We start from the raw sequence: 17,045 nt of genomic DNA, 5'->3' as shown, positions 1-17,045 counted from the left end.
TTAATATTCTCTTTCCGTGATTGTGTTCCACTTTTACATGTTTAGAGAGAAATATGTTGTCAGCTTATGTATTTTAGTCATTTTTTGGAAGTCGTGAAGTTGGAATTTTTAATGTTTAAGACTACAAAACAGAGTAAATAAAAGGAGGAAAGGCCTTCCTGTTAATATGAGAGGGCTAGGAGATGGTGACAATGAAACTTACGAGTGGAGCAAAGTTAGAGCTTCTGTTCTAAATTCTCAAAATACTTCAGGGATTTATCGGGAAATAATAGCTAGCTTTTCTCATTTACTGAGATAAACATAAAGAGATCATCTAATATTTTGTTAAAGTGACTTCTATTGTTAGGAAAGGCCGGCAACAATGTGGGTAGAGTGGTGCTTAGAAACAGCTCATGCTCAACTTAACTGCCTGATGTCAATCCTGCAGGGTGCTCCTGGAGAAGATGGCCGACCAGGTCCTCCAGGCTCCATTGGTATTAGAGGGCAGCCTGGAAGCATGGGCCTTCCAGGCCCCAAAGGTAGCAGTGTGAGTACTGTGAACAATGTTTAATAGCCCACTGGAATCTGCTGTTGGAGGCCAAGGTATATTGCTTGAATTAAGTGAGTTAAGAGTACTGTTTATTTATTCTTTAGGGTGACCTTGGGAAACCAGGAGAAGCTGGGAATGCTGGCGTGCCTGGGCAAAGGGTAGGCATTCATTATTTTGGTATTGAATAAAAAGGATGTAAAACCATACAAAATCTGATGGCCTCATCTAAAATGTCCATGTGATCTTAGGGGGCTCCTGGCAAAGACGGAGAAGTTGGTCCTTCAGGCCCCGTGGGACCTCCGGTATGTGACTTTCTTCGATGGTATTGTACATTTGAACGTTGTTTCTCCAAATTTAATCATAAGTAAGTTTCAGGGAAATGGAATGAGGAAGTAAGAGACTGAAGATTAATTTCAGTTTTTATTTTATTTCTCTAATGTACTGAATCCCCCCTTTTTTAATAAAAAGACGGATCAAATTTTAAACTGTAAAGTGATTTATAGTGACAAAGTCTGCCCTATCAAATTTGTATACCATAGTTGAAGAACAATAGATCAATTAAGGAAAATAGTGTTTGAAAATATTTATAATGTATTTTATTTAAAATGTATAAATGTAGGATTATATTTACCTTTTGATAATATCTTTTATAAAAAAATGTATATTTAAATTGCCTGGTTTTGAAAAGGCAAAAAGAAATGATGTTCATCTTTTGATGCTACATTTTTATTCTCAGATTTTTAATTATTTATCAGAGATATTTTGACATATTTAGCTTTTGTGAGGTCAGGTTAAGTAGCCTATTAAATGTTAATATTGCTTTCTAAAATCATCCTATTTTGAAATTATGAATGAATTATAATGAATAGAAATAAGCATCAGTAGAAATACAATCTTTTAAATTGGATATAGGAAATAACACGTTTCCAATATTTCATCTGTGGTTAGCTCTAGGCCTTTTATGTTTGGACTAAAAACAACAACAACATCAACAACAGACCATACTGTAATTTCTTCACTGGCTTTTTAAATGAAATTTTCTCATTTCCAAGAAATTCAAATAATGGCTTTTTGTGATTTTTATTAATATTTTATTATCTGACTAATATGTAAATTGGATGGTTGAAAGAATTGCAGAATGACGAATACTACTAGTTTATAGAAACAGGAAGCAGACATAAAAGTCTGGTGGGAGCACCAGTGGAAGGGAAGCCCTGGGTCCTGCTAAGACTGAACCCCAGTGAACTAGACTGTTGGGGGATGGCAATGGGGGGAGGGTTGGGAGGGGAACACCCATAAGGAAGGGGAGGGGAGGGGATGTTTGCACAAAACCGGAAAGGAATAACACTCAAATGTATATAAAAATACTCAAGTTAATAAAAAAAAAAAAAAAGTCTGGTGGGATTCATGCTTTTCTTTTTCTTTGACTTAGGGCCTAGCTGGGGAAAGAGGAGAACAGGGACCTCCAGGTCCTACTGGCTTTCAGGTATGCACTAATTGAAGTTTTCATTTATACTATGAATTGCTTTTTAAAACACCTTTTCTTGTTTTTAAATAATACAGGAAGTAGTCAGTTGTCAATGCTCGCACCTGCATTTCTACCACCTGGGAAACTGAGTTAGGGGGGTGGCTGTGAGTATAGAGCCAGCCTGTGCTACCTATTAAGTTCCAGACAAGGCTGGAATATAGAGTAAGACCCTGTATATGTGAGTATGTATGTATACAAACACACAATAGATGTTTGAATGAGGCAAGGTTCTTTAATTTTCAAAACAGACATCTTTATTAGATAGTATAGATGGTTGTATTGAACCAAACATTATTGTTCAAAGATACAGAATGTCTTGTCTTTGAAAAAAAAAAAAAAAACAGTTCAAACGCAAAGCTGGTAAGAAATTCACAATATAAAACGTTCCCAATATCTCAATAAGGCTTATTAACTTAAGCTTATGTGGTTTTACTGGTACCTTCACTAAAACTTCTTGTTAAATAAATGATCGCAGAATGCTTCCATATAGTATACATTATTTAAAGGCATAAAAATTAGATTATGGAAACTTCAGGCCATTTTCCAGTAATGTTCTAGCATGTTCAAATTTAGTGCTAGAGCCATAACAGAGTCTATGAACATGAAGGACCTATTATATTCTTACCTTAATTTTGAAGTGGTATGGATAAAGAAGAATCTAACTTTATAAATTTACAATCTCCTGTGCTTTATAATAGGTGGCTTTCTTAATGTACATGGACAATATTTTTCATAACTTTTGCTTTTACTTTCATTGTCTTTTGCATGAAGAAATGATGGAGTATAAATGTAAAGTATTTGGTATTGGTGGCTGATCAAACTTTCAGTAAATCGCTGGTTTTATTTGTCACTTTTGTTTTAGGGACTTCCTGGACCTCCAGGGCCACCTGGAGAAGGTGGAAAGCCTGGTGATCAAGTAAGTTTTTAAATAATATCAGAAGTATAAGTTGTTGGATTATAACATCATCTTTGAAGAGTAAAGCTATAGGTTTTTCTGATAAGCAATTCAAGGGACTCACATGTTAGGCAACTTCCCCAAAGTCACACAGCTAAGACCATTTGAACCCAGCACACGTGCTTCCTGTGTTCACAACCTCCATCCTTCCTGTGTTCAAAACTCACATCCTCCTCTCCTTCCACTTCTCCCAGTCTGTCTTCTTACCTCCCATCTCCTGTAGATCCACTCCACCATTTTTATTCAAGACAAGAGCAGGCCTCCCAGTAATATCAACAGACCATGTCATAACAAGCTACAAGAGCAGGCACATATCCTCATATCAAGGCTGGACAAGCAACCTGGTAGGAGGAAAAGGGGCACAAGACAGGGAAAAGAGTCAGAAACACTGCCACTCCCACTGTGAGGAGTCCCTCAGGAACATCAAGCTTATGGCCGTAGCATGTGTGCAGAAAGCCTAGCACAGACCGGTACAGGTTCCTTGTTTTCCACTTCAATCTCTTTGAGCCCCAATGAGCTCTACTTAGTAAATTCTGTGAGCCATGTTTCTGGTGTCTTCAATCCCGTTGTTTCCTACAATCCCTGATCCCCTTCTTCCAAAGGGTTTCTCCAAGGTCATTAAAGAAGAAGTTTTGAAATAATATTAGGTATATCTTATTCCCACAATTCCAAGTGAAATATATAATATATATCCTAATGTGGAAAATATATATAAACACATTTATTTACTAAATTCAATATCACTGAAATTGATAAGTTGAAATAGCTGGCTCTTACATATTTTTGTATGTTATTTTCTTACTATTTGCATACTCTATGATAATTTGTTTTTAAAAAGACACTGTAAGTGTTCAGTTGTCTCTGAAAAAATATAATCTATTTTTTTCTTTTTTATTGGCTATATTTGTTTACATTTTAAATATTATGCCCTTTCCTGTTTTTACACCCATAAAACCTCTTTATCATCACCCTACCCCTGCTTCAAAGAAGGTGGTCCCCCACCCACCCACCCACCAACTCCCACCTCAGTGCCCTAGCATTCCCCTACACAGGGGCATTGACTTTCACAGGACCAAGGGCCTCTTCTCCTATTGATGCCAGATAAAGCCATCCTCGCCTGTGTATGCAACTGGAACCATGGGTCGCTCCATATGTACTCCAGTTGGCTGTTTAGTCCCTAGGAGTTCTAGGTGATTTGATCATTCCTGTTGAGTCCTGGGAGCCTCTTGATTCCTTGAAATCTGGGACTTTCTGGTAGCTATCTCTAGTTCCCATCCCCCATTGCTGTACACCCCTGTTCAATTTCCTGCCCCTCTGTATATAATCCCCATCTCCTTCCATACCTGATCCTGCCTCTTTTAGGCATAATGAAACATTTAGCCATAATATAAATCATTAAAGAAAAATCTATTTTTACATTGATATCCCTCAATTATAATAGCATATATGTTTTTAATTCTTTAATGTTTATTGTAATGGTATACTACAGAAAGCTGAATGTTTGATTTGGAAATACTTCCAATAATATGAGATCTAGGTCAATGCTTATCTTCTGTTTTGGTTTTTTTTTTTGTTTTTGTTTTTGTTTTGTTTTTTTTCAAATCTGTTTAGGGTGTTCCTGGAGAGCCTGGAGCTGTTGGGCCATTAGGACCTCGGGTAGGTGTTTTCTTTCGTGTGATTAATTTTGTTTCCCACAGGCTACATATTAAATTGAAGTCTTTTATCTTAAGGAGTGCTTGATGTTAAGTATTAAGCTATTCTACTATTTGAAAAAACCTTAACTTGTGAATATAGAGTATCTTTAATTCTAATTAATTTCTTTGCACTAAATTAGGAAACATGAGTCATTAGCATAGCTCTCCTACCAAAATTTCACCAGTAGAAAACATTTTAGAAACATTTTAACTTATTTTACATTAATATTGAGGTGATTTCACATCTTGGTGTCATACTAGGGAGAAAGAGGGAATCCTGGAGAAAGAGGAGAGCCAGGGATAACTGGATTACCTGGGGAGAAAGGCATGGCTGGAGGACATGGCCCTGATGGTCCAAAGGTGAGTGCCATCCTGACCTGGTCTTTTGAAAGCTCTAGAACTTAACAAATGCTTCTGGAGTCATCTTCTCTCCACATTTCAGTAAAACCTGATTACATTGTTTCTTTAAAAAATAAAGCAAAACAAAACAAAAAACCCTTCAATGGGTGCATGTTGGGCTTTTACTGACAATTAGAAAGTGATGTTTTCTTGTGGAAATGGTGAGTCTGGGCACACAACTGTGTGTTGACATACACCACCCACCCACCCACCCACCCACCCACCCATACTTCTGACACTTGCACATTTTGTTGGTTGCCACTATGAATGAACAGAGCAGGAAATGGAAAGTCATACTTTATTAGCAGACATAACAAACTGTGTGCCCCAGGTTCTTTGCCTTGTCTCCACAATTATAGTTACTGATTGTCTGAAAATGGACAATTTTAGCATTGGTAGCTGATCATGCAGTCAGATGTCATATGAGGAACTGAAGTGAAATTTTGCGATTATTAGATTACCTTAACTTTATCAAGATCCACAGTGATGGAGCAAAGGCCATCTCAATTTGATTGTGCAATTAACTTGGAACCAGCTTAATCTCACAATTTTTCCAAGGAAATAATGTAATGCTTCTGTTTTCTAAGCATGGTACCTTCTTTTTTTTTTACTAATATGTCTGTCATGGCCAACAAATGGAAAAGCAAGAGCAATTAAAGCCATTACACTTGAAAAGACTTTAATTTTTCTTTTTATTTGAATTAGTATTTAATTTTCTATAAAGAGAGGATGGGTATGCATCATAAAACTTGGATGAGGACCATGGGAGAAAGGAAGGTATATTGAGTTCAGCAGAGCATATTTGACATAGAAGTAGAAAAAACCGTGGGAATGGTATAGTGCAAAAGGTGCCAAAGCGGTTTGGGGGGCATGAGATGGACCCTCATAAACAAAACTATGGTCAAATTTCTACATTGAATCCTAATAATCTATATGCTAATACCAAATAAAAATTAAAAGTATATTAAGGAACAGTTAAGTTAGGGAAAAGAACAATATGATAGAGAGGTTCAGGTGAACAAAACAAAGAAGTTGGAAATATAAGCCAAAAATACAAATGCAAATCTATGTTGTTTTCAAGAAATCCCACTCAGACACAGTTTCCATAATCATAATCTCAGAATCAGAGCATTAATCTAAGCTCAGTCTAATTGTTAATATTCAATTATAGAGTGATTCAACAGCAAATTCACAGTTATTTATTTATTTTAGGGCAACCCAGGTCCAACTGGGACCATTGGAGACACAGGGCCACCAGGACTTCAAGGCATGCCAGGAGAAAGAGGAATTGCAGGGACACCTGGTCCTAAGGGTGACAGAGTAAGTCCTGTCTTTTGTTGTTGTTATTGTTGTTGTTTTGATTGTTTGTTTTGTTTTTCTTTTTTAATTGGATATTTTTTAATTTACAATTCAAATGTTATCCCATTTCCTGGTTTCCCATTCATAAACCCCCTATCACATCCACCTTCCCTTTACTCTATGAGGATGTTCCCTCACTCATCCACCCTCCCGTTTCTGACTCCCTGCCCTTACTTTCCCCGACACTGGGGAATTTCATGAAGTCATTGTTTTTAATAGCTGATTAGTACTCCATTGTGTAAATATACCACACTATCTGTATCCATTCCTCTGTTAAGGGACATCTGGGTTCTTTCGATCTTCTGGCTATTATAAATAAGGCTGCTATGAACATAGTGGAGCATGTGTCCTTGTTATATGTTGGAGCATCTTTTGGGTATATGTCTAGGAGTGGTATAGCTGGGTCCTCAAGTAACACTATGTCCAATATTCTGAGGAACCTCCAGACTGATTTCCAGAGTCATTGTACCAGCTTACAATTCCACCAACAATGGAGGAGTGTTCCTCTTTCTCCACATCCTCGCCAGCATTTGCTGTCACCTGAGTTTTTGATCTTAGCCATTCTCACTGGTGTGAGGGGGAAATTTGGGGTTGTTTTGATTTGCATTTCTCTGACGACTAAGGATGTTGAACATTTCTTTAGGTGCTTCTCACCATTCAGTTTTCCTCAATTTCAGTTGAGAATTCTTTGCTTAGCTCTGTATCCTATTTCACAGTAGTGTTATTTGATACTCTGGAGTCTAACTTCTTGAGTTCTTCTTATAAATTGTATATTAGTCCTCTATCAGATGTAGGATTGGGAAAGATCTTTTCCCAATCTGTTGGTTGCTAATTTGTTCTAATGGCAGTGTTCTCTGCCTTACAGAAGTTTTGGAATTTTATGAAGTCCTATTTGTTGATTCTTGATCTTAGAGCGTAAGCTATTGGTGTTCTGTTCAGGAAAAATTCCTCAGTGTCCATGTGTTCGAGGCTCTTGTCCACTCTTTCTTCTATAAGTTTAAGTGTATCTGGATTTATGTGGAGGTCCTTGATCCCTTGGACTTGAACTTTATGTCAGGTGGTAGAAATGGATCAATTTGCATTCTTCTACATGTGACTACCAGTTGAACTAGCACGATATGATGGAAATGCTATGTTTTTGTTTGTTTGTTTGTTTGTTTGTTTGTTTGTTTTTTACTGGATGGTTTAGCTCCTTTGCCAAAGACCCAGTGACCATAGGTGTGTAGGTTTATTTATTTCTGGGTCTTCAATTCTATTTCATTGATGTACCTTCCCTTCCTGTTTCTGCACCAATACAAAACAGTTTTTATCAAAATTGCTCTGTAATAAAGCTTGAGGTCAGGGATGGTGATTCCCCCACAAATTCTTTTATTGTTGATGACTGTTTTCACTATCGTGGGTTTTTTGTTCTTCCAAATGAATTTGCAAGTTGCTCTTTCTATCTCTATGAAGAATTGAGTGGGAATCTTGATGGGGATTGCATTGAATCTGTAGATTGCTTTGGCAAGATGGCCATTTTTACTATATTAATCCTGCCAATCTATGAGCATGGGAGATCTTTCCATCTTCTGAGATCTTCTTTAGTTTCTTTCTTCAGAGACTTGAAGTTCTTATCATACAGATATTTCACTTGCTTGGTTAGAGTCATACCGAGGTATTTTATATTATTTGTGACTACTGTGAATATCAATAATTACTAATTATTATCAATTATTACTAAATTGAATAGGTTGGGAGAGAATAGGCAGCCTTGTCTAGTCCCTGATTTTAGTGGGATTGCTTCAAGTTTCTCTCCATTTAGTTTGATGTTGACTGGTGGTTTGCTGCATAACTCTTTTACTATGTTTAGGTATGGGCCTTGAATTCCTGATCATTCCAAGATTTTATCATGAAGGGGTGTTGAATTTTGTCAAATGCTTTCTCAGCATCTAATGAGATGATCGTGTGGATTTTTTTAACTTTGAGTTTGTTTATATAGTGAATTACATTGATGGATTTTGTATATTGAACCTTCTGTGCATCCCTGGGATGAAGCCTACTTGATCATGTGGATGATCATTTGGATGTGTTCTTGGATTTGGTTTGTGAAAATTTTATTGAGTATTTTTGCATTGATATTCATGAGTGAAATTGGTCTGAAGTTCTCTTTCTTTGTTGGGTCTTTGTGTGGCTTAGGTATAAGCATAATTGTGGCTTCATAGAAGGAATGGGGTAGTGTTCCTTCTGTTTTTATTTTGTGGAATTGTTTTGACAGTATTGATATTAGGTTTTCTATGAATATCTGATAGAATTCTAAAACTAAACACTCTGGTCCTGGGCTTTTTTTTTTTTTTTTTTTTTGGTTTGGGGACTTTTAATGACTGCTTCTATTTCAATAGAAGTTATGGGACTATTTAGACAGTTTATCTGATCCTGCTTTAACTTTGGTATCTGTATCTGTTTCAAAAATTGTCCATTTCAACCAGATTTTCAGTTTTATTGAGTACAGGCTTTTATAGTAGGATCTGATGATTTTTTTAATTTCCTCAGTTTCTGTTATGTTTCCTTTTTCCTTTTTTATTTTGTTAATTTGGATACTGTCTCTCTGCCTTCTAGTTAGTCTGGGTAATGATTTATGTATCTTATTGATTTTCTCAAAGAACCAGTTCCTGATCTGATTTTTTTGTATAGTTCTTTTTTGTTTCTACTTGGTTGATTTCAGCCCTGAGTTTGATTATTTCCTACAGTCTACTCTTCAGGTTTCTGGAGTATGTCTTTAGACTATTTATGATAACGATTTCCTAAGCAACTTATTACTCCTAGCCTGAATTATAAGTAATTTCTTTTCTTATAATCTTCATTGGTTGAGAACATGCATAGTCTTGTGTTGTCATAGTCTTTAGTGTGTAAAGTATAAAGGGGACAAGTAAAAGCTTGCCCTCCTGAAGCTACATCTGGAATGTCAAAAGGACAATAAATGAACAAATGGTGCTTTGTTATTGTGTGTTTTTTCAGGGTGGCGTAGGAGAAAAAGGTGCTGAAGGAACAGCTGGAAACGATGGGGCAAGGGTAAGAGACATGGGAAGGGCCTTTTCCACCATGGGCTACAAACCTACATTTCTGCTCATTACCCTACAAACTTCCTGTAAGTTTTAGCAGCAAATTAATCATGATGTTTTATAGTCAAGACTACAAGAATGATGCAATTTGAGACTGGATGTAAATTGATAGTGCCTAGTTATTTTACTTACCCTGTATTAGTGCAATAGAAAAATGCAAAGTCCTTCCTGAAAGAGTAAAAGGAAACAAACAGCTATCCCTATATCTCTGGCCCTTAGGAAAATATGTGTGATAGATCAGGCTAAATACAATTATTGTTCTATTTGTAGTAAGTGCAATACATTGTTTTAGGAAACGTTCATTTTCTATAAGAAAAAAATAATGTCTTCTTCGTTTTAAGAACACCTCCCCTGTACTAATACGGAACTTACTTTTCCTATCCATATAGGCAACAAAGTGATTTTATACAGTTCTAGAAAAAATATTAGAAAAATATATAATATGTTTTCCATATTATATCTGGAGAAAAGAATGTTTTTCTCAAGAACATACAATTAATAAATCAATATTTTTCTTTACATTCATATATATATGTATATATGGAGAGAGATGACAAAATACTGAGGGGCCTATGAGGAAGAAACATAAAATTGACAGAGAACTTGTTCATACAGAACTCCCAACAATTTATTTAATTATTGTGATTATGTGTTGTGAACCTCCCAGTCCTGTCCCATGTGGTGGCTGACCCATTCTCCCTGTATAGAGAACAGCACCAACAGCAATGAACCTTGACTGTGGATGGCTATTTCATCAACAATGAAGATATTTTAGTGTAACTGTATTTTAAATAAAAGAATTACACTTTGTTATCATATTAAAATTGAATATATTACAAAAGAAAATTCAATTTTCAATCTCTACTCAACATTCAAAATAGATACTAACAAAATTAAATGGGTTACATTAACAAAATGCTACTAATTTAGAACTTACTTGAAGACAGTTTCATATACTGAGCAGAGTTAGATGAAAGAGGTCAAAATGTTTTTTAGAGAAAAATCTCATTGCTAGAATATGGATGACATAGCAAATTCCCGAAAGTGGTGTCATCTATAGTAGATAATGACTTGCAAAAGCAATCATGCTACAACAAAATAGCTGATTTGTTTACCTATTTAATTAAACATGAAAACTTCTGTACACTCTTTTCCTCAGGATACTTACGTTTTGTTAATTTACAGGGTCTTCCTGGTTCCTTGGGACCTCCAGGTCCTGCAGGCCCTACTGGAGAAAAGGTAAGTTGGAAGATGTTAGTGTGCACACCAAAATAACAAGACCCAAATTGTTACTGTTTCTCAAGACTCTGTTTGAGGTAGACTATCTCAGAGTTTTCCCTACACTATCTACATTCACATGTGCCTAGTAGTCTCCAATTGTATTGTAGATCAGATACTTAGCTATCTAAAATCTACTTTATAGGGTGAACCTGGTCCTAGAGGATTAGTTGGCCCTCCTGGCTCCCGTGGCAATCCTGTAAGTGAAAACCTTCACCTGTTTTTTTTTTTTTGTGTGTGTGTGTGTGTGTGTGTGTGTGTGTGTGTGTGTGTGTGTGAGGTAGAACAGTAAAAAGATTTATCTCTTATAGATCTCTCTCTCTCTCTCTTGCATTTATCATTTATTTATATGTCATCTCTATCTATCTTCTATTATCTGTCAGTCAGTCATTAATCACTGTCTGTCTAACTGTTAATGTAATTTTCATGCTTATTGTGGTTATTTATATAAATTTCTGGATTTCAAATTTATTAAACTTAAAAAAAGTTGTCAGCTTTGAAATCTATAAAGTCAAGACAAGTAACTTGTTTGCTAAGTAATCAAGCAGTTTCTTTGACCACCAATTTATTATTTCACTTAAGGTTCTTCCTCAAGCAATGTAGTTGATATATATACAATGTATATGATATATATACGATTATCTATATAAAATATATATTGTATGTGTGAAAGCTACAATAGTATTTGCCTCCTTTTAGGGTTCTCGTGGGGAAAATGGTCCAACTGGAGCTGTTGGTTTTGCTGGACCCCAGGTAAAATTTCCAAGAATTTCTAACTTACAAATTAATACCCTTTATAGTAGAGTAATAAGTTTACCTATTACTCAAATATGTTTTGAGTTATATATTAACATTTTCAAAGTTGAAAATATTTTGTGTATTATTCAACATATTTCAATAGGTGGAATGAAAGTTGATGCTTATAATATTTAAATTTATGTAGTTCTTTTCTATGATGAAAATATGCTGGCACAGTTTAAGAAAGTTTCAGAGAAGGTATTGCAAGTTTTTCATACCATGCATACACTAATTCCACAGCAACATTCTATAAGACTAAATGTCATGTTAATAATAATTACTATGAAATAATTTGTTAATAAATCTTAAATATGGTTTCTCATTTGAACAATTGCATTTAGGGTCCCGATGGGCAGCCTGGTGTCAAGGGTGAGCCTGGAGAGCCAGGGCAGAAGGGAGATGCTGGGTCTCCTGGACCCCAAGGACTTGCAGGATCACCTGGCCCTCATGTGAGATATAAAAAATCAAAAAGAATATTTTGATACCAGAGCACAGTATTTATGATGCACAGCTTATGCATTGGACTTACTCTAGTGGTCTTTTGTTCTTCCATTTAGGGTCCTCATGGTGTTCCTGGACTGAAAGGTGGTCGAGGAACTCAGGGTCCACCTGTGAGTCTCTTATTTTTCTGGGAATTGTGCACAGCCAGTTGCAAATATCTAGTATGCCCTACTTATATAAATGTTAGCTGTCATCTAATGATGTAATACAATGTTATTCTATGTGTCAACTGCATATAGAGCAAAGTGTGCTTAGCTTAATTTGGAGATCTGGGGGAAAGGATCTGGGAGAAAAATCAGTTTTGTTAATCTTGAAACCCAAGTGCTTTCTTTATATGGAGAATAAATATTATATATTGAAGTAAAAACACTTTATGTAGTTGATTATATAAAATACCTATGTGACTTTAGGTCTACTTTTATGTTTTTAAAATAAGTAAAAGCCGTAACAGGAAAACAATGTACCTCTACTGGCTAATACAGAATCTGTAGAATATTTGCCACATGAGCAGAATAGAAAACTTCTCGGTCATAAATAAGCAACTGGATCCACAGACCCAGAACCTCCCAAGTGAAATGAAGGCTTCAGGAAAGTCGAGAAATAACCAATATATCTGTTGTTCCCAGGGTGCTACAGGATTTCCTGGTTCTGCTGGAAGAGTTGGGCCTCCAGGCCCTGCTGTAAGTCAACTTAGATTTTCACCATTGTACATGCATGTGCACCCACACATGTAATATTTTAATTATTGTTTTGATTTAGTCTCTTATGATTTCTTCTCTTTGTTAAGTCTTCTAACAATCATAGCGTAGTTTAATCAAAGCAAATTCAATGTTACAAATCAATTACCTTAGAGGAGATGATTTGTAAGTTCTTTCTAATCCAATGTCTGGCTGTTCTTCCATTTGAGTACTAAGTACTTTATTGTTATGTGCTGATAATAAGTCTGTCAGAAAGCATCTCTAGACTCTCTGAAACTTCCTTTTTAAAAGCAAGGATAAGTACATCTGTACATCTGACTGTGCCTGCATGGGTTTATGGACCATGTGCATACAGTAGCTTGTGGCCAGAAACTGTGTTAAATCCTCTGGTGTTAGTGTGAGAAGCAGGTGTGGCCACCATGTAGATGCTAAGTATCACATCCTATCATCTGCAAGAGTCATAAGGGCTTCACGATCACCTCAACCCCTAAAAGTTTCCATAGTAACTCCTGTCATAAGACCAGTTCAAACTGGTTCAAACGAAATAAATAACATTATAATCTATGGCTAGAACAGCCTTAAATAGGTTTGAAAATTAATTTCAGAACTTTTTAAAATAATGAATGGTCATCTGAAAAATGGAATGTAGGCCTCTCTCAGGGCATTAATCTACATCTATGCTTTGTTTCTTTTGCTTTACTTAAGTATGCTCAGTTGCCAATTATCTAAGAAGGTAAGAAGCAATCCTGTACAGCACTGCTCCCTGTGCCCGAGGGCAAGCCTTCTCAGTCCATTCTTCTTACTTGGCTTCCACTTTGCCCTTCTCATTGCTTCTTTCTGTATGATACCAGGGAGCTCCAGGACCTGCAGGGCCCATAGGAGAACCTGGGAAGGAAGGACCACCCGGTCTTCGTGGGGACCCTGGCTCTCATGGGAGAGTGGGTGATAGAGGACCAGCTGGCCCACCTGGTAGCCCAGGAGACAAAGGGGACCCAGGGGAAGATGGACAACCTGTAAGTTTGGCATCTGTTTCACTCCAACTGAAATATTTATAAAACTTACCACAATATTATTCTGGAAATATTTCTAAATGCTTTCATCTCACTAAGTTTCAATTTTTAATTCTCTGATATAAAAGTACATGGTTTTCTAAGACTAAACCTTCTTGGTTGAATGTTTTCTTTGTGAAGACTAAATATTAACATTGTTTAGCAGTTCTTTAAATTTTCTTTTTGTTCTCTTAAACGGGAAAAATAGATCTTATTTGAAATAGCTCTCTTTTTATTTTCACTACCTAGCAAGTTCTCCTCCAAGTGTTGAATAATATCAGAGGCTATGCTAACATTCAAAGTGTTCACATTCATGCTTGGATAAAACAAGAAGTTTTTTGGTTGGTGGTTTTGTTTTTTCTATTTTTATTTCTCATACCTCCCCAAATTCTATAAAGCCTTAACTATATAATTTCTTTAGGTATGAAATCATCCTTTATAGTAGTAACTATAGTCTATCACCATTAGGGTCCAGATGGCCCCCCTGGTCCTGCTGGTACCACTGGGCAAAGAGGAATTGTTGGAATGCCTGGACAACGTGGGGAGCGAGGAATGCCTGGCCTTCCTGGCCCAGCGGTAAGTAGCTATATTAGTCAAGGTTCATCTGAGATGTTATTTACTTTTTTTGCAGAAAGAATTGGATTCTTTTGCTTAATATGTTTGTTCAGAGAGTCTTAAGCTGACATTACTTCTTAGCTTTTAAAAACCTTTTGGTCTTAAATATTAAGTGCTAACACACTTGACAAACATATCTGTTTAACTTTGGGTCAAGAGATGTAGATAAGTGTTTGGATTTTTGGTGACTCAGTGTTTCTTCAAAGATAAAACTGATGCCTGGTGCTAGAGAAGTGGGATTACCTCCTGGTCATAGTATCTGTTAAAATAAACATCCTGAACAAAACAGCCCTACTTCACAGTACACAACCAAAGAGAAGACGTAGCTGAGCTAAGGCCACATCAGAAATGGTTGTTGGTGAACTACAGTCCCTGTTCCTTTTGGGTGCTTGGGGTTCTTATTCTGAGTATGGAGGAAAGTTTCACTTTATTAAAACTTTAAAGGGACTAAATTTTTCCAGTTGACAATGCTTGAGGGAGAAATGATGTTTTCATGTGGAACGTAGACCACTGGTACGTGAATCTAGCAGACTATTGGGTACAAATATGAAGTGAACAAATTAGGAGTTAAAGTTTGTCTTATTGATATCGGAATTGAGCCAAGAATCAGAAAGTAAAAGTTTTAAACACATTTTAAAAAATGAGCAGAAAAAGCAGGAGTGATAAAGGTATGTATATCTTTGATAACAGATAAGAGAAGCATAGCCATAATTGATTGTATATGATAAGGGTGTGTATATCTTTTAAGTGATATAGGAAGCAGAAGCATAGCAAGAATTGACTACATAGATTCAAACACAAAATGCATACTGAAGCAGGAGATGTGGGATGATTTTGGTCTCTTCGATATGTCTTGAGCAATGTGATAAGAAGTAGACATGTCTTTAAGCAATCATGGGTACTGTATGATATGGACAGTTATACTGAAGTACTACTGAATAAATGGGCCTATAGAAATTGATATTCTTACATTTCTCTGCAGTGTTTTACCTACTTGTATTTTAATTTCAGGGTACACCAGGAAAAGTAGGACCGACTGGTGCAACAGGAGATAAAGGTCCCCCTGGACCCGTAGGACCTCCAGGTTCCAATGGTCCTGTGGGGGAACCTGGACCAGAAGTGAGTACTATGGTCCTTAACAAAGACACCTTTATTTCAGACACATATGAGGGGTATAGTTCTTTCATTATCATGTTGATGTAGATATGTGGAAATGGATTGCACACATGAGCTTAAGAAAGAGGTTTGTCGTGCTGTTTGATGTGCTCCTCTTCCCTAGAGATTTGGCTAAGTGATAGAGAAACCGAATTAGCTCCTTTCCACTGACTTTTAGAAAAGCTGAGGGAGTGTTTTGGTTGACTTAGCTTTTGGCAAATTGTTTTGAAGGTGGAAGGACATAGCCATTCATCTTTTTCCTTGTTATTATTTCATTCTGTAATGGGATATTTATCAAAATTGTCAAGTTTTATAGAGATGGGATTAATGAAACTATTATGGCTCATGAAAAAGGGAAAGTAGAGTGTGTTTCTCTTATTGCTATCAAGTAACATTATGTTTGTCACATTCCTTTCATCTTTTTTTTTGAGGAAATAAGGCTTTAACAGGCAATCTGAGAAGCTAAAGAATAGAGTATCCTCTGTTTAATAGTTTAATGAGTAAATTACCAAAAGATCACATTTTTTCCTGAAAGGATTAGTCAATGATTTTAAAGCTAATTGTGTGTGTGTGTGTGTGTGTGTGTGTGTGTGTGTGTGTGTGTGTAAAATGATCAGGAAAGAATAGTATACTTTGAAACATAATCTTATATAACATGAACATAGTCATATAGTTTCCAAGTCTGAAAAACTATTATTTGGATAAACAAAGTGAGGATTCAGGTCAAATGCAAGAAAGCAGCTCAGGGATTCTGATCGATTTCTTAAATGAGAGCTAGAAATGAGCAATAGGAGTAAATAAGAATATGGTAACTTTACAATCCGTTGACAATAAAAAGAGAGGGGAGCCACTTCTCTCCTGCTAAGGTCCTGGTGAGTTTTGACTGCCATTTTATAGTTTAAAAAAGAAGAAACATGTTGGTCAGTTTCCTGTCAACTAGGCTGAAATTTCAAAAGCCTCCTTAGGAAGCTGTGTCTAACACTATTCTTTTTAGGGTCCGGCTGGTAATGATGGTACCCCAGGACGGGATGGTGCTGTTGGAGAACGGGTAAGTGCAATGCTGATTAGAATATTAAAACCACGTAAGAATGAAATCATCATGATTCTAGCATAATAATAATTTTAATGAAAATACTTTCTATCCCTAGTCCCAGTGAAACTCTGATTTTTCTGATGGCAAACTTTTTACTAAGGTCATAAGCTTGGATAATCTTGTAAATGAAATAATATCTGAATGCATGACAAAGTATGATACATGTCTTCAAAAGCAAGAAACCAACTTGCTTTTCCATATTTGGTGTAACATAGAGGCCTTGGATGGAGATGGTAAATGTATATTCTAAATTTCTGTATCACTCACTCAGCTAAATGACATCTACGCTTTTCTCT

General features: G+C 36.2%; 1 protein-coding gene across 1 annotated transcript in view; it reads left to right on the top strand.

The window, feature by feature from the left end:
- The window catches only part of Col5a2 (collagen type V alpha 2 chain), a 136,258-nt gene that overhangs the window by 107,559 nt on the left and 11,654 nt on the right, over window positions 1-17,045 (top strand). Inside the window, exons 27-45 of the mRNA XM_032901061.1 lie at window positions 428-526; window positions 634-687; window positions 778-831; window positions 1,962-2,015; window positions 2,920-2,973; window positions 4,624-4,668; window positions 4,968-5,066; window positions 6,318-6,425; window positions 9,459-9,512; window positions 10,748-10,801; window positions 10,986-11,039; window positions 11,540-11,593; window positions 11,980-12,087; window positions 12,196-12,249; window positions 12,766-12,819; window positions 13,689-13,850; window positions 14,355-14,462; window positions 15,513-15,620; window positions 16,651-16,704. Coding sequence (XP_032756952.1) covers window positions 428-526; window positions 634-687; window positions 778-831; window positions 1,962-2,015; window positions 2,920-2,973; window positions 4,624-4,668; window positions 4,968-5,066; window positions 6,318-6,425; window positions 9,459-9,512; window positions 10,748-10,801; window positions 10,986-11,039; window positions 11,540-11,593; window positions 11,980-12,087; window positions 12,196-12,249; window positions 12,766-12,819; window positions 13,689-13,850; window positions 14,355-14,462; window positions 15,513-15,620; window positions 16,651-16,704 — 1,431 coding nt within the window. The remainder of the gene's footprint in view (window positions 1-427; window positions 527-633; window positions 688-777; window positions 832-1,961; window positions 2,016-2,919; window positions 2,974-4,623; window positions 4,669-4,967; window positions 5,067-6,317; window positions 6,426-9,458; window positions 9,513-10,747; window positions 10,802-10,985; window positions 11,040-11,539; window positions 11,594-11,979; window positions 12,088-12,195; window positions 12,250-12,765; window positions 12,820-13,688; window positions 13,851-14,354; window positions 14,463-15,512; window positions 15,621-16,650; window positions 16,705-17,045) is intronic.

The sequence above is a fragment of the Rattus rattus genome, chromosome 4, assembly GCF_011064425.1.
Source record: "Rattus rattus isolate New Zealand chromosome 4, Rrattus_CSIRO_v1, whole genome shotgun sequence".
NCBI lineage: Eukaryota > Metazoa > Chordata > Mammalia > Rodentia > Muridae > Rattus > Rattus rattus.
The sequence above is the reverse complement of the archived record's forward strand: the minus strand, read 5'-3'. Positions and strand labels throughout refer to the sequence as shown.